Source organism: Canis lupus, chromosome 36 (genome assembly GCF_048164855.1).
Source record: "Canis lupus baileyi chromosome 36, mCanLup2.hap1, whole genome shotgun sequence".
Lineage (NCBI taxonomy): Eukaryota > Metazoa > Chordata > Mammalia > Carnivora > Canidae > Canis > Canis lupus.
This window is the reverse complement of record NC_132873.1, coordinates 11,638,297-11,663,167: the sequence shown is the minus strand read 5'-3', so window position 1 is coordinate 11,663,167 and position 24,871 is coordinate 11,638,297. Positions and strand designations below refer to the sequence as shown.

General features: G+C 33.7%; 1 protein-coding gene across 8 annotated transcripts in view; it reads right to left on the bottom strand.

The window, feature by feature from the left end:
- ERBB4 (erb-b2 receptor tyrosine kinase 4) overlaps window positions 1-24,871 on the bottom strand; it is a 1,106,221-nt gene that overhangs the window by 238,065 nt on the left and 843,285 nt on the right. For 4 of the 8 annotated variants that reach the window (XM_072813218.1, XM_072813222.1, XM_072813216.1 and 1 more), the window contains 4 exons: window positions 22,308-22,401; window positions 16,298-16,452; window positions 9,257-9,301; window positions 9,061-9,135 (listed from right to left, as the gene is read on the bottom strand). In XM_072813218.1, the coding sequence (XP_072669319.1) occupies window positions 9,061-9,135; window positions 9,257-9,301; window positions 16,298-16,452; window positions 22,308-22,401 (369 nt within the window). The remainder of the gene's footprint in view (window positions 1-9,060; window positions 9,136-9,256; window positions 9,302-16,297; window positions 16,453-22,307; window positions 22,402-24,871) is intronic. The other 4 variants (XM_072813219.1, XM_072813221.1, XM_072813217.1 and 1 more) reach the window with 2 other exon arrangements.

Sequence of the window (24,871 nt, the reverse complement as noted above, 5' to 3'; positions counted from 1 at the left end):
CTTGTACTTTTGATAGACTATCAAATTTTCTCTCCTAAAATTCCCAATATTGCCTCCCATACTCTAATCTAAGATGATGACATCACCTTATATTTCATTTAAAAAGAGGATAAGTTGTGAATTACATCATCCTTACCATCAAATCCACCATCTACCTGCATATTTTCCTATATACTCTGAATCCTTTCCAGTTATAATATATGCACAATCTTTGCTTCTTTTTATGATCAACTTCTTGACTTTAGCACTAGATTCTATCCTTTCTGATAACTAAAGAAAATTTTCCCTGCAGTTGTTCATTATCTTCTGAAATATAATTTTCTTCTTTCTTTTGAATCATTCCACCAGTTTATAAATGTGTTACAATGTTTCCCAACTTAAGTAAGACAAGCAAAAACCCACTTTCTCTTGATCTCATCATCTACCTTTGTAGCATCCCACTCCCCTCTGTCTAGGAACATTTTGTCCATTTGGTTTCCAGTGTACCTTTTTTTTTATTGGCTTTCCTTCTACCCCTAGTCCTTCTGTTGCAATCTCCTTTGCTATATATTTTCTCCTCCCGGATGCTCTTTAAATAGCGGAGCATCCTAAGGCTCATTATTCAGTTTTCTTATCCACCTACACTTTGTGCTTGTGGAATTTCATCCGATGCTATGGATTTAAATATGACTGATGATTCAGACCCCGTTCCTGAGCTGCAGAGTGTTGTAATTATCTGCCCATGCAAAATTTTCACTCAGATATCAAATAAACATCTCAAGCTTATCATAGCCCCAACATAATATTTCGTTTTCCTTATAAGGTTTTTTCTACTTCCTCCGAGTCTTCATTTTTAGTTTATGACATCACCTTTCACTCAGTTACTCAGGTAAAAAACCCAGGTGTCATAGTGTTTATATTTTTCTTTTCCTTCCTGGAACCATACAATCCAATCTATGTATAATTTTCTTCATAGTAAATATATAAACTATCTTTTCTCTTCCACTCTACTGTAAATTTCATGATATTAGGGACTACATTAATTTTCTCTCCATTCTTTCCTCAGTTCCTAAGATGTAGTAAATATAGCGAATATTTGCTGGCTGGTTGTTGTTGAGTAGCATATATGTAAGAGAGGCGTTTTTTGTTTTATTTTACCCTTTCAAAAAAGAAGTAAATATGTTATGTTTGTATCAACAGTGGGAAAAAACTTTAGCAGAAATCACTTTTCACCTTATCAAACAGAATTGAGTGATATACAATCTAGGATTCATACTCTACCATCTGAACTCATCGCTACTCTCGATAAACTCCGCCCCACCCCACATATCCTAGTATGAACAAGGAAGGAAAAGCCTGATAAAACCCAGCACTATGTTATCTGTTATTTTATTGCTGAGTGTCCATGAAATTTTGATTCTTATTTCCACCCTTAATAGGTGAGTCTGGGGGGTAACAGCATTATGGAATTAATGTCATATCTGATGGAAGTAGTTCTCATGTGGAACCACAGTAATTTTAACAAATCTCTCCAGAATTTATAAGTAACTGTCACCTTAGAAGAGATTTTTAAAAATTGAGCCTATATGTACTTGTAAATGTCTTAGTCACTGCTATATTAATAATAAATATATATTAACATATATTCACACTATGTTACTATTACACAAGCTTAAATGCTTAGATCATGGGAAGCATTGTTCTATTATGACCAAGCAATGTCAAATGTATTAAACCAAATATGTCATGTGAGGACAAGGAATATAAAATCCTATCATTGGAGGAAGGTCTAATAGGTAAAAGTCAAGACTAAAAGAAAGATAATGAGTAAAATTGTTTAAGTAGACTATAAGATACTCAATCATCCTCATCATAGGAATGGCTGTTAACTGTTCTTCCATTTGGGAACCAGCCTAGTAGAAAGACAGAAATGTGGTTCTTAGAATCAATCAGACACACTGTAGCTCAAATCTTTGCCTTGCCATTTACTAGCTAAGTGATCTTTGTTAAACTGCTTAATTACTCTGAACCTGTTTCCTCATTTGTAAAATGATAACAGTAATAACTATTTTTGTATTCTTATCATGAAATTAGATGTGATAATGTAGCGCACCTAATAGATATATATTAGGATTTTTCTTTCAAAGAATGGCAAAAACAAGCTCTGGCCTGAGAAGAGTTTAGAAAAAGCAACACTATTCTGGGAAAGAAACAAAAACTGGTTTCAGTTTCGTTTGGTGCTTTGGTTTTCCCTCTGGTCCTTTCTTTCTTGGTGCATAGAATAATGGTGCTATCCACTCTGGGATTTGAACTTAGGACTTGAACTTTGGGATGTGGAATCCAGAAGTTCAAGAATGAAGACACTTTGGAAAAAGAATTTTCTTTGTTCATAGAAAAAAACTCTTTTCACTTCAACAAGTAAACTTTTTATGGTAAGAGGTTTTCGTTATTGCTGCTTTATTTTTACTCTACTAAAAGTAACTATAATTATTCCATAAATGACTCAAGCATATGGAATGTTTTACTCTGGGCAATCTAACAGAATGCCATAAAAATTGCAATGGCTACAAGCATTCACAGTTTATTAGAGGTGGGTTTCCCTTTCCTTATCATTCATTCTTTAGTACTGAAATTGCAATGAAATTAAATCACTTTGGGTTTGAGGGAGGATGGTAGAGGAAAATGAAATCACTGTGAGGAATTTCGTTGGTAAATCAAAGTGCTCTCTGTTAATTAGCTCCTGCCTACATACATAGTATGGAAAAATAATTGTATGTTTATGAAAGAATGATTAGGTAGGGAATACGTTGAAGTAATAAGAAAAAAGCACAAAGAGAGCAATTTGAGTTAATATCTACACATCATTTTATGTAACCACATCACAGAAGGGGGTCCCAGTTAATTAGATTCCTTTAGTTAAATAGGAAATATGAAAAAAGAAAAGATACTTAGGGCCTAATACAACATCTACCTAAGTTATATGGGGGGACAATATTTATTCTTTCTGAATATATATAACTTCTCTATTGGGAATTAAATTGTTCATTTTGATATATCTACTACTTTTTCACTTCCTTTGCATATCATCAAAGCATCTATATATGTACTATCTACAGAAATGTTTACGAAGAGTTTGTATTTTTAGTTGCTTGCAATTTAGACAGTTCTTATTTGAAAAGGCATTAGTTAGAAGTAAGATGTTATTAAAAAAAGAAGTAAGATGTTATGAATTAGAATTTAACACTTCTGGTCTACTAAAATCCCAATAAAAAAATCTTGAGTAATTTGATAACATATTTATACTCCTAAATTGTATTTTATAAGAAAACAATGACAAGGTCAAACCTTGGAATAGCACATGCAAAGTACTTTTAAAATTATAAATATCTGTCTAAATAAAGGGGCAGAGGCTTCAGGAACATATTTCACTCATTAGCTTTCATTTTTAATAAAAAATGAATTTTTTAATTAAAAAATAAATGAATTTCAATGAAGTTTAAGATGCTTTGAGACCATGGAGTATACTCAGTCCTGACATCTTTACAAATCAGAAATTAATAATTATAAAACATTGTAATTTCTATATGATAGAAAGATGCTGATAGGAAAGAGTGAAAAAAGTACTCATAATGAATCCCTCAATCCACTGAATTTTTTTTTTGAATTTTTTTATCTGACTCTTAACGCGTATAATCAAATCTTCCCAGTTCAATAATGCAATCTTTAGATTTTTTTTATTATGGTTCTAAAGTCAATGCTTTTAAAAATCTCTTTTGACTTTCAACCATAAGCATGATTTTCTCTGGTCACGTTTTTACAGTTAGCAGGTTTGAGTATAATATTAATGTTCCTAGGATCCCTAAAAGCTTTGGTAACAATATGTAAACATTCTGATATCAAAAAAAGGCCTCTGATGCAACCTTGTGCCACTAGATACTTTTATTTAAAGTCACCACATCCAACTATATGAACAGTAATTAACAACTACTGAAGAGTTTTGCTCTTGTCTTAGAATTCTTCCATGATTTTTGGTATTTTATATTTACTGAAACCTGTGGGACACAAGTCAGCTGGAAAAGAAGAAACTCACACCCTCTCCTTCACCTCTTTGAACTCTCTTAAATTCAGAAGTAAATTTAATATACAGAATGTGGTGGACTGAGGATAGACTTATAATAAAAAGCCTGAGTACTTTTATTTATTGGACTAAAAGATCATAACACAACTGCCACTCATCTAAGGAAACCATCTATGGGCTGTTTTGACCATTTGATATGGACATAAGTTATGAACTAAGTTCCTTGAGGGCAAAACAAACAAAGAAAAAAGATTGTTCCATTTGTGAAAGTGGTGCCAAGAATATCACATCATCTCTCTCATATATCACACGTGGGTCACTCTGCTAAAGGATAAACTGTTATGTGACCTCTCTGGTAATAACCACTATCCCATAAAATAAAAGTGTGATACAGGCATTGAAATGTGACAGGAATTTAAAATGTTTCAAATATTTGCCCATATGAGATTTAGAGAATGAAATTGATTTCAGTTACTTTATTTCATATTGTGAAGTGTCTAGAATAATTGAATTGGAGCAAATAGCCAGATACAAGTTTTTGAACAGTTATCTAGCAGCTTTCATAATTTCTGCCACAAATTTAAAAAGAATTACTAGTTTACATTTTGGAGTCCTAACTAATAAAAAGAAATGCTTTGCCAACAGAGCTTTTACTCATTGAGATGAACAAATGTGGACCCTGATGAAGGAAGAGACTAAGATTTATAAAATGCTTTGAATATATATTTGACAAAGAAACTAAAATAGAATAGAATTGAATACTTTGTTCCATCACAATCTCTATGAAAATAGCTTGTGTGCAAGCTCAAATAAATAGAATACAAAAAGAATAATAAATAAAAAGTTGCTGAAAATATTTCTTTATAAGATTCTTGAAGAAAAAAAAAACACAGGTAAATGCTATTTTTAAGGCATTTAATTCTGACAAGGAAAGTATGGAGAAGTTCTGTAAGTCAAGTATTATTTTCATAGTCTAGGACACTACAGGAAAAAAAAATTGTTTTCCATCCTATCCAATCTTCCTGGAAGAAATTCCAGCAGCAGCCTGTAAAGTAAATGGAGTGTGGAAAACCAATTCACAAATTGCAGGCTTGGGAAAGAATAACACTGCTTAGAAAATGAAAGTCGATCAAGATTGGAAACATTTCACCTGTTTTCATTTAAATCTTCAATCTTTTTTCCTGCTGGTTTAGGAAACAGATACAACATAACGGGGCAGTAGGGAGTATGAATTCTAAATATTTCGAAATGGCCACATTTACATGCTCGAAGCAATTTTCTGTGACTAAAGGAAAACTAGGCATTTGGGTAATCTCCCAGTTAAAACATGGTTTACGAAACTTATAACAGTTATTTTCTCCTATGTTTTTTATCTGCCTATTATGTAAGATTTACTTTAATCAATTAAGACAGAGCTTTTAAAAACTATCATGCAAGTTCAAAATGGAAAGTGAACTGAAATATTGCTAGATTAGTCCCCTGCTTTCAATTAAATGTGCACCCACCACATTTTAGAGAGATGAGCATTTACTACAATAACAAGAACCCCCCCCAAAAGTTACTTGTTACTTTCACTTCTCATCCAATCTGTGTTAAAATGCTCCATGCCCATAAACTTATCCAAGCTAAGTCTTTTATTTAAATTCCAAACTGCCTTATGAACAGCCTGTGACAAGTCAAATAATTTTGACAAGTCAACACAACTGACATTGCTTTAAATTTAAATTCAAAAGATATCCAGAGTTTCTAAAAGAAGCAATTAGCTCCCTGCTACCAATTTTTAGAAATTATTATACTTAGAAGTATGATACAAAATGTAAATGCTTAAAAAAAAAGTAAATGCTTAAAACCTGAGAAATTTTGATACGTCAATTCTGTAGTTACTAAACTGTTGGATTTATGCCCTACTGATATATACAATACTAGTAGAACATAACCTCATAACATTTTCAAAAAATATTATGTTTCCAATATTTCAACTGGGCATGTGATTACCACCAATGAACATATATACTAAATAATAGCTCCTGTACATTTATACTGAGCTGATGAGGTATAAAAATTTCCATTTTAAAAATTATCATTATCATCTCCATTTTACACATAAGAAATATGGTAGAGCAAATACTTGAATCCAGGCTTTCAAATACAAAAACTTTTGCTTTTTACCTGTACAAAGGCATTATAGGGGTGATTTTTTTACAGGAATGATGGATGAACTGTACTATCCATACTGTTATGGGACATTGTTACCTATTTATGACAAAGCTAATCTGAATTATGTTAGTCTGAGACTATAGGGAATGGCCTAAGAACCCAGGTAAGTAATAGGATTGAAAATTCCCAAACTACTTTTGTTTAAATATTGGAAATATTAAATCTATAATAAGATATACTATGATTTTGAATATTGAAAACCACTAGTGATTTACCACTATGGATTTAACTCTTTCTCTGTCTCTGCATATGCCTCTGCCTATGACCTACTGCCATCCATACCAGTGACCCTTATTATGACAGTGATTATCAAGGCAAAGAAAGAAATAACCTCCCTTCCATCAAGGGACCCACCATGAGGGGTAGAAATACACATGAAACTTCCCTGGGTGACTTTGAGAGCTTCCCCCTCCCTCTGGGAGTTATGTTCTCCCAACCCCAACATTTAAAAGCCTTGTTATATAGCAAAATAATAAATCACAACATTTACTGAGTGATTTATCTGAGCAAGGCACTATTCTATGTACTCATTCCTCACAACTAATTTATAAACTATATTAAGATTCCTATGTTATACATGAAGAAAGGAAGTCTCAGACAATTGAAGGAGCTTACCCAAGGTTACACATCTAAAAAATGATAGAGCCTCACTTTAAACCTAGAAAATCTGATTCCAAAGACAGTATACTTAGTCAACACATTACATTACCTCTCATTAGTTGGCTGGAATAGTTATAAGAAAGTCACTGAATCAAATGCGGAAACACTCTTCAAAATGATACTGCAGTGACTCAACCAAAGTCTCAAGGAGGAAAATAATTTCATAAATATAGGAACAATCTAAAATGGATCTTGGTGTATAAAACTGAACTTTGGGCTTTAGAAACTCTCTTTCTCTTTTCCATTTGCGGATTTTTTTCCCACAATTTAAACCTTGCTCTAAATAACTGTATTAATTAGTCTGAATTGGTCCCAAATGCCAAAGTGCCACTGTTGTATAAATCACTTACTTCTACAGCATCCTTTTAAAAAATAATTTAATTTAAAAACCTGTTAATAAGACACATCCCTTAGTTGATTGTTCTAAAAACTTTTATAGGCTAAATATTTCATATAAATGAAAAATATGGCTAAATTTAGTGACACAGATGAACCTCATAAATATAATATTTAGCAAAAGAACATATATGTACGTTTCAACATACACAAAGAACATATACAAAGAACATATATGTATGATTCAATTTATATAAAGTGCAAAAACAGGCGAACTGGTGTTAGCATTTAGAATGGTAATCCTTGGAATGGGGCACAAGGGTGTTTCCATCTCTGGTACTTTTCTGTCTCTTGATCTGACTGATGGTTATATAAATGTTTCATTTAGAGAAATTCATTGAGCTTTACACCTATATTTTGCATACTTTTACACTATGCATGTTAAATTTGAATAAAAAATTACACTAAAAGGCGATATACTTCATCCCAAACTATCATCCTGCTATTGGTAATTTACCACTACTTTCTGTCTTGCAAAAGATACAATTAATTTGTTTCATAAAAAAAGCAAACAAGGGGTGCCTGGGTGGTGGTTCAGTCATTTAAGCATCCACCTTGGGCTTGGATCACGATTTTAGGGTTCTGGGGGTGCCTCATAGGGCTCCAAGCTCAGCAAGGAGTCTGCTTCCCTCTTTCTTTTTACCCCTCCCCCGACTTGTACTCTCTCTCAAATAAACAAAATCTTAAAAAAACGAAAGCAAACAGTATTTCTACATAACATTGCCAAGTTACTCATTTCCTAAATATGAGATGTTTTAAAAGTCAAATTTATCAATATAATTTATACAGTAAAATTCATCCTTTTTAATCTACTGAATCATAATATTTAAGAAGCACATACATTCATGTACCCATCACCACTGTTAAGATATAGAACAATTTCATTATCCCTCTAAATCCTCTCATGTCCATTGCCAGGCACACTGGGCAACACTGCCACCGGCACTGCCCAATTTCCTATCCATATAGCTTTGCCTTTTCCAGAATGCCATATAAATGGAATCATATGGTATGTATTCTTTTAAGTCTAGTTTCTTTCGTTTAGCATAATGTATTTGAGATCCATCCATATTTTGCATATGTCATTAGTTTCTTTCCGTTGCTGAGTAGCATTACAATGTATGGATATATCACAATTAAAGAACATCTGAGTCATTTCCAGGTTTTCGTGATTTTGAATAAAGCCACTGTAAACATTCATGCATTGGTGTCTGTATGAATCTAAGTGAATACTTTTGTTTTTTTTAATTCCAATTTGTACTTTTACCTGCATAAAGTATTTTCTATATTGCCTTTAGTCTACAGTAATTCTGATGTCTAGAGAATACACCAACCAGCTCAAAATAGTATAAAATCAGAAAATGAATCAAATTAAACAAGAAACATCTTGCAAAAATATGTCAACTTTTACAAACTCCTCTCTTAAAAATATTTTTGCAAGAATCTACAAAATTAATAAAAAATACTCTAATCAAAATATTTGATTAATAAATCGAAATCCTATTTAAACTGTACAAAGTTAAAAATCAATGATACTACTAATTTGTATTCTAAATTTATAAGGAATAAAGAAAAAAGGTAAGGAATGTGGCTTGAAAAGTATTGTTATAAGCCTGTTTCATAACTTCCTAATTTAACATATTATAAATTTCACCCAACTGGTTAGTTTTTTTATCCATGATAATTTGGAAAAGATTTGAGTGACAAAATGGAAACATGGTAGATGTTACCTAGCATGTTGTGGTAAAGTGGAATGGCCCGTCCAAGGATAATAAATGCAGTCATGACTAGTGGGACCGCTACACCTGCAGGCAATTACAGAACAGAAAACATCATTCTCCATTCACAGTGGCATGCACACACATGCACCAGTGCTCACACAAGGAGCCTTGGAGGAAGAACATGGGAAGCAAGCACACCAAGTACCTATCCATCAGGCCGATGCAGTCTTCAATACTTGAGCCTATGCACCTGCAGAAGATCCAAATTTTAAAAATACAAGGAAAAGAAAAATTAGTCATTTTTTGGGAAAAGAATCAGTAAGATAAATACAATTGTTTCAAATTCTTAATTACAGTTTTTAGACAGTTTTGGGACACTATGAATTTAAAGCCAGTGAGAAGATTATTGCTTGCTGGATACAGAGAAATAAGTTGCAAATACTATCCTAGTGGAATGCAAAGAAACATGTCCACAGTAAAGGAAATTGTACCCTGTTTCTGTGGATTATTTCCAAATACATATAACTCACTTCTAATACTTTCAGTTCATTTGCATCATTCATGTGTACATGTCTTGCTGAATTACTTGATATTTCAATGACTATAATTGGTTTTATGTATACAGTTTCTTCTAAAAGGACTTAAGCTTAAGTGAAAACTAAAATCAATAAAAAAAGAAACATGAGCTATTCAGTATAATATAATAACCTGATGCTTAATACTCATTAAAGATTGATTATGGCAGAAAATGACTTAACATGCTTTAATGCTATTCTTATGGATACTTTACATAATCACATTATTCCATTCCTTGGTTGTAACTGTTTTTAAAACATACTTATCTGTAAACATGAATTCATTTAAAAAGCAAATTAACTGGTTTCACCATACTGCAGTTTATCTTGACACTCTCTTTTAAAAGAACAGTGCCATAACAGGCAAACGAAAATAGGTTTTTAAACTGCCATCACATTTAACTGAAACAATAACAAATAAATAAATTCTCCCCAAGGAAATGATTACAGTGAGAACCAGGTAAGTAAATAATTCACTGAGATCAACATTTAAGTGAAATTATAGAAGTACAGAAAATCCTAACATACAGTCCCTAGAATTGCATTTTGAAGTATTATGGAAATATCATTTCTCCCATCTTCCAATGTACTTGAATTGTATTTCTTTCCCTTTTCTCTCATCAAATACGTATAGCTCCAGTACATTATCGAGAGTCCCTCTACAGCTATGATTTATAGAACTGTCTAATTCTGCTGATCCCAATTTTTCCCCAAACTCTAATTTCTAAAACTGAAAAAGAAGCTGAAGTTAAAATCACTATATAATGACGTAATAAGGTGCTTGTGGATAGGGTAGACTGCCCATTATATCTTTTGCTAACTCTCAACATTGGTAAACTAATATAACTATGTATAATAATAATTAAATCATGGTCTCTTTGCCTCACCAATATCTGCTATAATATTACTAGGTAGAAGGTTGTTTTCTTTTTTGAGGATTGGTTTTGAGTAGGCCAGAAAAAAATTAGTGTAGAAAAATATGGGAAATACATCATGAAAAAATCTTTTAAAGAAGTAAATAAATAAAAATATATATGTAGCACAGAGCATTGAATTGCTATTATAATCCATAACCAAAACTATTTCTTAAAATGGAACAAATAACTACTAAAAATGTTCCCAAATTTTCTTATATTGTTTTCTTTTTATTTTATTCTAAAGAACTTAATTTTTTCTTGGTTCATATTCTATCTTCTTCAAAATGCCTTTTTATACAGTATTGCTATTTTGTAAAACTAATAGCCTACTTCTTATTTCCAAGTAGAAATAAGCTGAAAAGCTATGATTAGTTTGCAATCTGTGTCTTTATAATAACCTTTGAAAGATAAAAAATATTTGAAAGTGAAATTCAACTTGAGGGGAAAGTGTGAATAATGAAGGATCTTTAGTCATCCATTAAAAAAAAACTGTTTGCATGCCTACTAAGTGTTGCTACTCTTCTAGGAGCTGGAGGGGGGAAAAAGATGAATTAGACACTTTTCCTACTCTTAACGAGCTCACAATTTAATGATGGAGACAGATGCATAACCAGATGTATATTGTATAATGTGATAAATATAATAAGAGACAAAGAGTGGCTTAAGGGAGCACAGTGGAGGGACACTTAGCTTCAGAAATGCACAGTAATCCCCATGGAAAAGTCAGGAAGCTGAAGTTCATGGTGCTGAGAACCAGAATGAGAGTAGCACTGATTTCTAATAGATAAGGTACAACAGGGAATTAAAGCATACATCTGAGGAAATGTCCAGTGCACATGAACAACTACAAATAATTCTGAATAGTCAGGGAGGAAACATGATGCAACAGGGAGAAGGAAAAGAAGCCAGATCATTAGACAGGAGCCAGAATTTGAAGGCTATTTGCTTAGAGGCAAACAATGGAGAACCACTGGAGGGTTTTAAAGAACTAATGGACTTGCTTGTTTGTGTTTAACATGGATCTCTGCCCTGTGAAGGCTGGTCAGCTGGGATCCAGGTAGATTCCTCTGGCACAGAGACTGTGTTTAGTCTATGTAAGAGATGAAAAAGGATTAAACTTGGGAAATGTAGAAGGGGAGGAGGGCGGGGGTGGGTGGGAGTGAATGGGTGACGGGCACTGGGGGTTATTCTGTATGTTAGTAAATTGAACACCAATAAAAAATAAATTAAAAAAAAAGAAAGGGAAAAAAAATAAAAAAAAAATAAACTTGGGAAATGGCAACTAGGATAGAGGCCTGGGGACAGATTCGAGAGATATATTGAATAGTATGGGGGTGGGAGGGAGAAGCTGATGGCTGATTTGACAGAGGGGAAAGGTCAGAGGAATTAAACATGAATCAAATGTCTGTCTGTGAGAACAATAGTGAGAGAATGCAAGAGGCAGGTCACCTTTCCTCGTGTGTGTGTAGGGGGAGGAGGGGTTGATCATTTCAGTTTTATGGATCTACAGTATGTATCTAGTGTGCTCATCCTACATTTAGGTAAGAAATGTTCCTCACTCGCTGGAAAGAGGGGCCTGTGGTAGTGGAGCATCAAAGTACCAGTATGATGATCAATTTTAAAAGAGCGTACAGGAGAAAGTTAAAATTGTTAAGTGGATAAGATTGTTGAGGAAACCTCCATAAAGTGAGGAAAGCAGAGCCTGATATTGAAACCCAAGGAACTCCAATGACCAGTAAATGACCTAAAATGAGCTCATATACCAGATGCATGAGAAAATATAATTGAATAGAAACAAGTAATTGCATCATCATGGGAGCCAAATCAGGAGGACCTTCAGGAAATGGGGTATTGTCAATGTCAAATGTAAAGAGAGGTCTCATAAAATAAGAACTACTTAGTTGTGTTTTTTGAGGTCACCAGAATTTCAGTTGCTGTGAGGTGGTTGAGAAGCAAGTTGGACAAGAAGAGAACAGAGGCAAGAGAAAATGGAGGTGCGTACTAAGGGGGCAGGATGTCGGCTTGGGGAAGTTTGTTGAGGGGATTGTGTAGGATATTTAAGATTTAAACATATTTATAAGCTGAACCTCAAAAGATGGAAGACAAAGAATAAGGATATGCCTGAAGCCCCCTCATGCTTTCTAAATACAAGTTGCTGTGTATTTAAAGATGTGTACTCTATTTCAACTCTTTGTACTTTAAGCAATGAATTAAGATATGCAATTCATATGGATCCAGCAAGATCATAGAATGACAGAAACATTAAAGTTTTGAAAAGTCAAAATCCCAATATGAGACAAAAAAGGATAAGGAAAAATGCAACCCTCTGCAAAATTAGTGTTACAAAGTAAAGACTTTACAGGAAGATCAAAAACTATAACATGTTAATATAATATTTTACAAAAATATCTGGAATTCTGAACTCTGAGATGTGTTAAAAATTGGCCTACTACTTACTGATTTATAAGCGCTTTGATGTACCCATATATCTAATGTAGTTGAGATATTTTGACAAAATCTCTTTCAAATTTTGAAATGCAAATGGAGGAATATTTTTAAATTTCAATTAAAAGAGTATACACAAAAATTTCACTCTTCCTTCCATCAGCGAATAAATTTTCGCTATATAAATTTAAAAATACAAAAAGAGTTGATAAAAAAGATTAAGGCATATAGGGAATTTAGTAATATGAAATCACAATTCTAATATCAACAAAAATATTCAATGAAAGTTTTCAAAGATGCCTTATGAAAAATAAATATCCCAGTCCAAAATCAAAATTAAATTGGTATTTATCATTGGATTCAATGATGTTAGTGTAGAAACCATGGTAAATGCCCTTATAGCAATTTAATTACCTACTAAATTTAATTCAGAAATCTTTAAAGAAATTTCTATCCTGCTAATTTCAAATATGAGGATCATTTCTAAGTTTTCAATGCTTGCTCATCATTTCACAAAATGGGGAAGGGTCTTCCATGCAAGATACAAACTGTAAGAGTGAAAAGTCACTGAAACATGACACACTAGTGGTCAAGAGCTGTGTCTTAGTCATTTCTGAACTTAGCTATCACTATAGCTGATGCACAGCAGGTATTCAAATTAAGTTGAAGAATGCATGAAATGAGAAAAGGCTGCTAAACATAAAAGTCAAGAAGAGACAATGTTAACCACCCCCTCCAACCACCACCTCTTTAGGAATATTAATGAGAATCTCCTGATAGATACTAAATGGATAACCGATTTTAAAAGTATCTAAAGAACTTATTAGAGCCAATATATTTAATGTACTTTCAGAGTAATAAAAGTGCTTTTAAGGTATTACACACATAATTTTATTTTCAGAAAATCATTGAACAGTATTCAAAGTAAGAACTTTCCTTCTAAAAAAATGTGACTTGAGAGACTATTTCCATTAACTTGGTTCTTGAATTATCTAGATGACATAATATCAACATATAAAAGAAAAGATGTTTTCCAAAGTGGAGTTGGCGTGGTGAGCTCACACCTATAGGTCAATTAGTACATGTGTTTTGGAATAAAAATTGTCACTTGTTCCATCATCTCCATTGTCCTTGTGATCTTTGTAGGGAAAAATCCTATCTCTACATGCAATTTGAAGAGAAAGGCCTAACTGCACAGAGCACCTCATCGCTTCACTAAAGGATGTCAAGGCACAGTGGTGCACAGCAGCACTAAAGAGTGGGATTTAGGAATTTAGGAATTCTGGGGTTGGGACCATAAAACTTTCATGAAGTAAGTGAACTTGGACAATATGGAAGATATTAAGAAAAGGATGGCAGGAGGCTAAAGGAAAACAAATACAAAATCCTTCAGGACTAAATCAATCATTACAGAATCCATTTACCTTGGAAGATGCCAAGAAATACAACATTCAAATTCTGTCTCATTGTCATTCCTCAATAGCTGAGTTAAAGACATTTTTCTATTTACTTGGAGTTCCTAAATGATCTGGTTGGATTGGTTTTCTTTATACCTTCATCCTCCTTTTTAATTGATGTCTGGCTTTTGTTGCTGTGGTAAATTGATCTCTTCATTCTACTTCTACTTCTTCCCACCATATATGTGTTCTTTTATTACATAATCATGATTTAAAAGGGCTGAGAGGAAGACACACCAGCCACACACCCAGACTATGGCTCTGTGATCTCACTTTCATTTCCCTAATGGCTTTCTTGTAATTAGATTTGCAAAAATAGCAAAAGGTCTCATTTTGAATGGCAACAGCTGTTGACATCAACATTATATTGAATAATTTACTGGTTTAATTTTAGCTGCAAAACAATAAAACCCTCCTGTGGATGATTATTTTAGCAGGCAAAGTTTTCCCTTTCTGTTGCTGACTCTTGTGCTCCGGTGGTACCAGTTGTTTCTTCATGAAATACTCTTAACCCAAGTGTGCCAAAAACTCGCAAGGGGAGAAGTTTATTCCTTCTAGTTTCCTTGAAGCGAAGTGTCTATGTGACTATTTCAGTATCTTCAGTCTATGTGCTTCTGTGGTGTAAACCAATGAGTTGACATTAGCTCTTCCAAGCTTCATTTGAATTTGAATGCAGAATATTACTTTACCTTTTGAGGACCTGCTACTTCACAGAGGGACTTAAGCTGATTTCTTGACCTGCAGGAAATTGTGGCAGCATCTGCAAATTGATGTCCTCTTGGCAGAAAATGATGTTGCTTGCTTAACTTCTTCAATATCCCCTAACAGCTAGCTCTTAATCTGGCAGAAAATCTCTTTATGGAATCTCAGAGTTTCCTGCCAGATGTAAAGTACCCGAGATGATTCTCAACAACAAGTGTATGTATCTGTACGTGGGAGTGTGCATATATGTGTGGGCGCTCATAATGGAGAAGAGGATTTATGGATAGGAGAAGGGTAGAGTATGCTAAATTGTTCTCAAGTCGAAATGCATCACCTTCTGGAGGAGAGAAAATGAAAAAGCCCTTACTGAAATAGATTTGCTGCTATCTTTTAAAAAAATTCGGTGTTGGGATTTGTTAGATGAGTGACATTGTTTCTTTCAGTTCAGTGCTTTTCTTCTTTCTATAATATGCTTTTGTTTTTCAATTGCTATCAGTTATCAAAGGTAATCTATTATTCATTGTATAATGCATCCTTTTGAAACAATAGAAACTATGTACTGGTCGAAGAAATTCTAGGTTATAGGTTAACCTCTAATACAATTACTTTTACAAAATGTATTTGTGATTTTACTGATATACATATCACTAAATTCCACCCCAACCTTTTTTCTTCTGTTATCACTATTTTGCCTATATATTTTTTTTTGAAGGAGTAATCCAAGGCACTATTCAGCAAAGAGAGCTATCCTTACCTTCAGTTTTGTTGTAAGAACCAAGAAATATAAACAGAAAACTTCTATTAAAGATTTATTAAGCACAAATCTCAAAAGTGTGATGACTATCTTGTCTTTTCTAAGATATCTTAATATCGAGTAGCATTTGGAAGAATTCTACACTCTGTACAAAGTATACCTGCCAACAGCTTCATAAAGGTGTCAATAGAAGACTTTTAGGCAAATGTTAAACAGAAATATCCGAGAGGGTATACATTTGATTGCATAAACCATTTTCTTAGAAAGTCTTCCTCTTCAAATCAACAATTAATAGAGATGAATAGAGTTTTATGTGAGAATATTACATATGTAGTAGACTGTGTCAAGGATAAAGATACTTGTGTGATGGAGTCCTTGGCCAGCAAGGATGCTTACCCTTGGGTGCAGTTTGGATGACATGGGTGGCACTCCCGATCCTGATCAGCATACTTGAAAATAAAACTGTTTGCCCCCTGTAAGCCATCTGGACATTTTTCCACACAGTTCGGGCCATCCTTAAAATGGGAGCACTTTGTGCAGTTGTCAGGTCCCTGAAGTATGAAAAACAAAACACAATAAAGGAAGGAAAATGGATGCTGTTCCCTCTGGTATTCATGTGGTCTAGTTACTGAGACTTCAGTCAGTGGCCAATCTTCCCCTAGGGAACTAGGGAGCATTTTCAGGACTACAAATGGGAATGTCGCACTTTCAGCTTTTCAATGTACAAGTGAGTTGTAAACTTTCCTTTGGTTTTCTATGATTATTTGAACAACAAATTTTAAATTTTACTATGGTTGAATTATTAAGAATTAGTTTAGGCAAATAAAATTTAATATGTAGGTTATTCTCCATCTCAAATCAGCTTGTGATAATGCTAAAACTCACATGTCTATTTATAGAAATTTTAATAAATCACAGTACAATACTGAGAGCACAATAAAGACACATTCTGATGAGCAAATATCAAAAGCCCCACAATAATAAAGTAGGCGCATGCAAAATAAAATTATATGAAGAAACTTAACAAATAATAAAGGTGATATAAATATGAGCATAATAAACTTTTTTTTTTAAAGATTGTATTTATTTATGAGAGACACAGAGAGAGAGGCAGAGACAGAGGCAGAAGGAGAAGCAGACTCCATGCAGGGAGCCCGACATGGGACTCGATCCAGAGACATGGGATCACACCCTGAGCTGAAGGCAGACGCTCAACTGCTGAGCCACCCAGGCACCCCATGAGCATAATAGACTTAAAAAAGAATTAACTCAGTTTGTGAATTTGGGAGTCAAGAACTAATATTGGACAGAGCTATGTATTAGGCAGGGAGCGTCTACTCACAAGAGTGCATTATATCTCTCTACAAATGTTAATTCAAAAGCCGTCAGACAATGCACGCTGGTGATACAAAACATCAGGAAATCAATAAATATAATATTTTTAAATTTAAAGATTGAGGTTGCTAATGAAGAACAATGGTATAAAGAAGAAAAAGGAATCAGGAAGAGGTTTCAGGAAATTCTGGGACTGGTGAGGTTCAATCAAGCACCTGTCTATTTCACTATTTTGATGTAAGACTTAGAACTAGAAGAAAATTATCCTATGAAACATAATCCCCATTCAACCTGAAGAGTTTGCTATTGGCAACTTCTTATTTCCTACCAAAAAAGAATACTTCACATGCTTCCAATTTTAACACCTGCTCATGGGTACTTAGGCACGTAATGCCATCTATTATACAAAATCATTTACTGTGCTAGTATGCTCAGTGGCATGACTTATTGTACAAGACAAGAGACATGCTGATGTCTTCTTGCAGAATGCAAGAATAAAACTATGAGTAAATTAGACAGTTAAAGTCAAAATTAGAGATTAGGACTTATTTTTCTATAAAATTCTCTTGACGTAAAATAATATCCAGGTAAAATCAGAAGACACGAAAAATATGAAGCTAAAATTAAAATCATATTTAATATTTACGTACACTTGAAAAAGATTTTTTGTATATTTCCTTGTTTTTTAGGCATCTTTTACCTATTTGATTGTATTATCATGATATAAAACCTAATGTTCTAAGCTGACATAACTAAAGTATGTCCTGACAAATCTCAAAAGAAATGAAATGTACTGATTCTCAAGCTCATTTCCATAATAAAGAGATTTTAGAAATATGTGTGTCTAATGCTTACTCTTCTATCATTATATTCCCAAAGCTTTTAAGAACCTAAATTCAGTGAATGAACTGATTAATGCAATGATAAAAAACAGAGGTGAAGGCAATATTGTTCCTTATCTCTGATTTTAAACTACCTTTGGACTCAATTATGCACCCAGCAGACTAAAGGATAAGCTAAATCCTGATAGAAATATTACATTCTTTTTCTGCAGTGACAATTGATGATTTTCACTGGTAACTACTCTAAGAAACAATGCTATTATTCACCAGTATCCAATTCTCTTCCACTTCTAGCCACTTAGAGGACTGAAATTCTCCTCCCACAAGAAGTGAGGTGTGTCTTGTTGAGACAATGAAATTAAGTAGAAGCGATTTATGAGACTGCCAGTGCTAAACTCTCCAGCCTTCTCTTTCCCTGCTGCCATGATGCAAAGATGCGATGAAGATGCAGAGATCCCATAAATGTGAAGCATCTCAGACAGAGCATTAGACCAGTAGGAGGAGGAGGGCTGCCTTGCAGGACACTTTACATGAAAAAAGATTTAAATGTTCCTTTTTTTTTTTTTGTATATGTTTTTATTGGAGTTTGATTTGCCAACATAAAGCATAACACCCAGTGCTCATCCCATCCAGTGCCACCCTCAGTGCCTGTCTCTATAGGCTACTGTAATATGGGGGTTATTTGTTATGGCAGCAGAACCTTTAGTAACTTTAACAACTACTTCAGCTTTTATCATTCTCCTTCTCTATCTCTTCTTTGTATGCTGCCTCTTTGGCTTATATTTTAATCTTCTAAAACTCTGATTTCCCTTACTTCCCTTTCTTCTCACATGCCCTTTCTTATCTTTCTTGATAGGAACACACAAGAGTACAGGGAGTAAGGTGGAAAGGACAAAGTTATAGCAGCAATGTCCACAATAGCCAAGCTGTGGAAGGAGCCTTGGTGTCCATTGAAAGATGATGGATAAAGAAGCTGTGGTCTATGTATACAATGGAATATTCCTCAGCCATTAGAAACGACAAACAGCACCATTTGCTTCCATATGGATGGACCTGGAGGGTATTATGCTGAGTGAAATAAGGCAATCGGAGAAGGACAAACATTATATGGTCTCATTCATTTGGGGAATTTAAAAAATAGTGAAAGAGAATAAAGGGGAAAGGAGAGAAAATGAGTGGGGGATATCAGAAAGGGAGACAGAACATGAGAGACTCCTAACTCTGGGAAATGATCAAGGGGTGGTGGAAAGGGAGGTGGGCGGGGGGTGGGGAATGACTGGGTGACGGGCACTGAGGGGGTACTTGATGGGATGCGCACTGGGTGTTATGCTATATGTTGGCACATTGAACTCCAATAAAAAAAAACTAAAAAAATAAAAATAAAAATGAAATGAAATAAATAAAATAAATAATAAAATAAAATAAATAAAATAAAATAAAATAAAACAAAATAAAATAAAATAAAAAAATGAAATAAAATAAAAAGACCAAGGGCAGACATGCAAACGTATAAAATCAGGGACTTGTTTTATTTCAAAGTTGGCCCTCTCAAGATTATCTGGGGTTTCTATCACATTTAAATAGTGTAATATTATCCCATTTTACATACAACAGTTATAATCTCAGAAAACATATTATCCTTATTATATTACAGAATTTTGCCTGGGGTGGGAGGAGTCACTTCTATAGTTGAGTCCCAGTCCCACATCATACAGACTGCTGACTTTTTGGTGCAACTTTCTAATTATTATAGGTTTGGGTCCTTTATATTTTAAATGGAAAAAGTGATAGTATGCTTCAGATATAATAGTGTCTGACAAATATACATGTGTACCAATTATTATTTCCCAATTATTATTAGGGAAATATGGACAAGCCAGGTAAATCATAAGACCAGGTGTGGGAATTCCAACCAGCTTTATGACTTCAGTCTCATCACAATGTCAGCCTCACAAAGAAGTCTCCAGAACTTCTTGGATATCTTAAATGATAGATGCCTGTTACATGGCATAGGGAAGCACATCCGTCTGTAGTTGTGATAATCAATATGTGAACCCAGAAATGGCAAAAATCCATAAATTGTAAAAGCTGAAAGCAGGCCATCTCCTAGTGAGAACAGTTAGGGCTATCGTTTGAGCTCCTCAGTTCTGCCCATTTCTCAGACACCTGTCCTAAAATGTGTTCTTACCTGCCTAGCGTTTCAAGGCTTACTGATCAAGTAATAAAATAGGTTTTCTTGATTCTGTGCTCTGATCTTCCCCAAATAAGTGATTCAGGTTTACTAAACCTTTCCTATTTTTGATTTATTGCCTTTCCTATTCTCTATACATATTAATTGACAATGTTAACGGTTGGTGGTAAATTTGACTATATGGCCCCACGATGTTGTCATTTAAAAAATCAAAATGTGTTCTTCAAAAATCTGTTTTTCCACTCTTTTTAGTGAGCAAATAATTTTGAAAATTGGGGAAAAACCATTAACTATTAGGGTCTTCTATGTGTGGTTTATAAACTGTCTCAGTCTTTCGAGTAACAAAAGAATGAACAGATATACTATGAACACATATAAATTAAAATGAATTAACAAAAGATATTTACCAGCATAATTTTATACCATGGGAGGCAGCATGAGGAATAGAAAAAGCACAGGGCTGGTTTTTCAGCCTGCCTTGTTATTGTAATGGCACATTTCCAAAGACTCAGTTTCTTTGAAAGACATATTTTTTTTTCATTCTTTGACTTTTGACTAAATAACATAACATATTATGCCAATACTAACATATTGACTAAATATGTTAGTGTTTAAAGAAGTCTTATACAGATAGCTCAGTCTGCTTTAACAACCTATTTCAGAACTTATACTTCCCCATGTTTCACGTCATTCTTTCCAGCATCCACATTTCTCATGCTGCGGAGTAATTGTGTTTTCCATTAATAGCCTTAGCGGGGACAGAAAATAGCCAAATGTACCCTTTGCATACTTACTTGGAGATCATTTACATATTAAATTATCTTTTTAGACTTTGGTTCTTCAGGCCAAATCACATTACTTCTTTTTCTCAGAGGTCTGAGTTTCCAAGCTTAATCATCCTGGTGGTAATCCTCTGAACTGTCCAAGTTTTCCACATCCTTCTTTAGATGAAGTTCCAGAATGGCTCATTGGGGCCTATTGGAAGTTTGGAGGGCTCAATGATATTTTTTTTCTAAGCTAAATAAGTGCTGAGTAAGCACTCTGGTAGAAAAATTAGTATTGTTTTAATTGCATATAAACTCGTATGGAGCAATGTTGAGCTCTTGGCTACACCCAAATGTCGGTCCCCAAATAATCTATTGAGAAATGACTCAATACACACCAAAAAAACCCTGGAAATTTGTCTAAAGAAGGATGAATATAGCACTTTGGAATAACAAACTCATATTGACCTCATTATTAGGAGAACATCTGAATAATGGGAACCAAAGGGAGATCTGAAAAAGAATTATCATCTTCTCTATAAGGCAAACTTCAAACATGTAAATACCAACATATATCCATCAAGACTTTCCTGATCCCATAGCCCCTCTTTCATTCTCATAGCTCTGTTTTTCTTTCTGCCATAGTATTTATCACACTGTTTTAGATTTTAGTTTATAAGTGTTTGCCCTCTCCCTTCTGTCTTTCACAATGTTCTTCATAATGACATAACAGTTAAATAATCAAACATATAAATGAATGTGTTATAGTTTACCCCAAATACACCATGAATTTTTACATTCGCATATCTTTGTATGTTTCTTCTCTCCAGATTCTTCTTCAAAGCACAACTCAAACATCACTTCTCTACAGCCTTCCCTGATGCCCTACTTTCCATCCCAAAGACAGATTAATTTATCTCTTGTTTGTGTTCCTATAACAATTTATACATACATATATTTTACAATTATTTTGGTTCAATCTATTTACTTATGTAGTTCTCCTTTCTTTTCAAGACTGTGCAGTTTTCAAGGGCATATCCATATCCTCTTTTTAAATACATTATCTGAAATATAAATATTTCAGAAATTGAATTTGTAAATATTTCATCTCTACTACCAAACAGTAAGCCTCTTGAGGGAGGAATATCAAACATGATTCCCTCTTGTAAGCTATAAACACCTGTTGAATGGATGGATAAACGATAAAGCAATGACATAACATTCACACATGAAGCTAAATAAGCCAACACAACCACAGATGTCTTCAAGCTTACCGGTCCATGGCAGGTGAGGATGCCATCTTCCATCTTCTCACACTGGGGGTCACACTCCACACAGATGGAGCCATTCTCAAACTCTCGAAATTCACTGTGAAAACATCAGCTGCATGAGGTGGTATAAGCAAACAAGCTGTCAACTTAACAAATGAAGTAACATCTGCTAAAAGTCCTATTGGCAGAGTAAATTCTAGAGTCTGTTTCTCTATGTGCCAGAAGCATCAGAATCATTTCCCTGTACATTAAGGAATAAGTTCTCCATTAGGAGAAAAGATAAACTGCAGCCAGATGGCTCTCCTTGCCCTCCATTGGGTTCAACGATAGACTCATTCAGGAAACCTCTCTCTTGTGAGAGATATCCTAACATTCTAAAAAAAAAGAAAGAAAGAAAGAAAGAGAAAAAGAATGACTCTTTTGATGACACAGCAGAATCATTTTTACCTTTTTTAAAGTAAAGCTGTGCCTGTTTGTCTCTATATAAAATTTTACTCTTGGCTGAGCTTTATTTTTTAAACTCTGAAAGAACTATTGTATTTTTCTTGTTGCTAAGTTACATGATATTCCCCATCCCTGTCCTTCAAATCCCAAGACTCTTCAATTTATTTTTGGTGAAACTTCAAAAAATGCTTTGATTTCATTTTTTCTTTTAAACAACTGCCTTGGAGAATTAGAGAAAATATCTTTTTATGGCAGATTTTATATTCTTAGATTATTGATCTAATATCACAACATCTTTTCAGTTTAAAATCTTTTTGAAGTAATTCTATATGGTACAAAATAAAAAAAAACAGTTTAATGATAACATTCTAAAACTTTCTAATTAAAATCTAGGATGATGGTTATCCCTTTCCATAACCTTACATTTTGTAGCTATTTAAATATTAAATGTTATCAATAATAAGCCTTCCAATCAATATCTACTGTCAAGTTTTCATTTCAATATTTGGATATCATTCATGTATAATATGTTAAATATCCCATTCCTACTAATGTTTCAGAGGATGAAGCACTGGATAAAGACAATTTAGAATGCCAGTTATAAGTCATTAATGAGACCTGACTAAATATCTATAGTTTCTGTATTACTTTGTGTCTGTATATCATGAGCTGTCATTCCAAGCTAAAAGCATTGTAAATATGGCAGTTATGGATTAATTAGGTGATAAATTTAAATTTATTTTTCCCTAAAATAAAGTGTTCACTTATTTTCATAGTGAACTATCTCATTTGGTTACTGTAAAGGCTTAATAAATGATAGAAGTTGAAAAGGTGGGCTATATTTTCTGTTGGTTAAATTAAAACCACACATACTTTAAAGCAAAATAATTAAGTTAAATTGATGGTTTGGTTATGTATCAATGCACATATTTAGTTACATGGATTTTGCATTTTTAAAGTGAGGTGTTGGTTTGCTATGGATTAAGCTTCTTTTTTTTTTTTTTTTGAATTAAGCTTCTTACAGATTTCCTTAAATTTAAAATCTCAATTACATAGAAATATTTTCTTCTGCATGTTTCATCAACATGAATTATATAAAGCACTTGACAGAGGAAATCTTCAGAATAAAAACGCCAAAACGACCCGGTATGGGGGTAGGGGGGATGGTTGGTCAATTGTGAAAATAATAAAAAGTATCAGTAAAATGAAATTATAAAACAGTTACAGCAAAACCTGCAATCATTAGTAAATTTCTTTTTTTAGAGTTTCTTGGGTTGCTAAAGGGTTATGTTACTGAATGAAGGTCATAATTTTTGTGGTACTAAAACACTGTCATGCTTTTTAAATTTTTTTTTCTCTTCTTGAAAACCACTCTCCACACACAGAGTTGACAAAGTGAATATATCCGAAAAAGTCATGGAGAACAATCTAGCTGCCTTTTCTTCTATAGACTACTGTTTGCATGGCTTTGGGTTCTCCTCCTTAGAGCTCTCAGAACAGAATCTTCTTATAATTTTCATTACCTCTTCTGTTCTTCATTGTCACCGTCTCCATCATTGCTTTTTCTTCTCTACTTCCAAATTATTATACAGTGACTTTGCCAGAGATTCCCTTCACTTGAATCTAACCTAACAAATCACTGTGTATTGAGCTGAATTTTGCATACTGAAGTTTTTGTCACTTTTTTTTTACTACTCTACATTTCTCACAGTCTTGCTGTGTGTGCTACCTTAGCCAATCCTGTGATCCAGAGCAAATGCTTTGGAGTCAAGTTCTTCCCAAATGTGGCTGGTGTTGCCAATGTCAACACTAATACTTCTAGGCCTTAAATCCCTTAACATCTCTAAGACTTCACTTTGCAAATATTCTCTGTGAAAGGGAAAAAGTGTTTCAATGAGAGGTTGTGATTTTTAAATATAAAAATGCCCACAAAGAGCTTAGACTGGCACTCTTTCTGATGTTTCCATGTTGTTCTTAACATTTCAAAAGCATTTGACCATGTTGCCAGTTAAGAACAATTTTAAGATTGCATGGGAATGAGTTTTGTCTTTCATTTTAAATGCTTGCACACTGTAGTTAAGAGTTGCTGAAATACAGTAACTTCTATGACCTGGATTTGAATG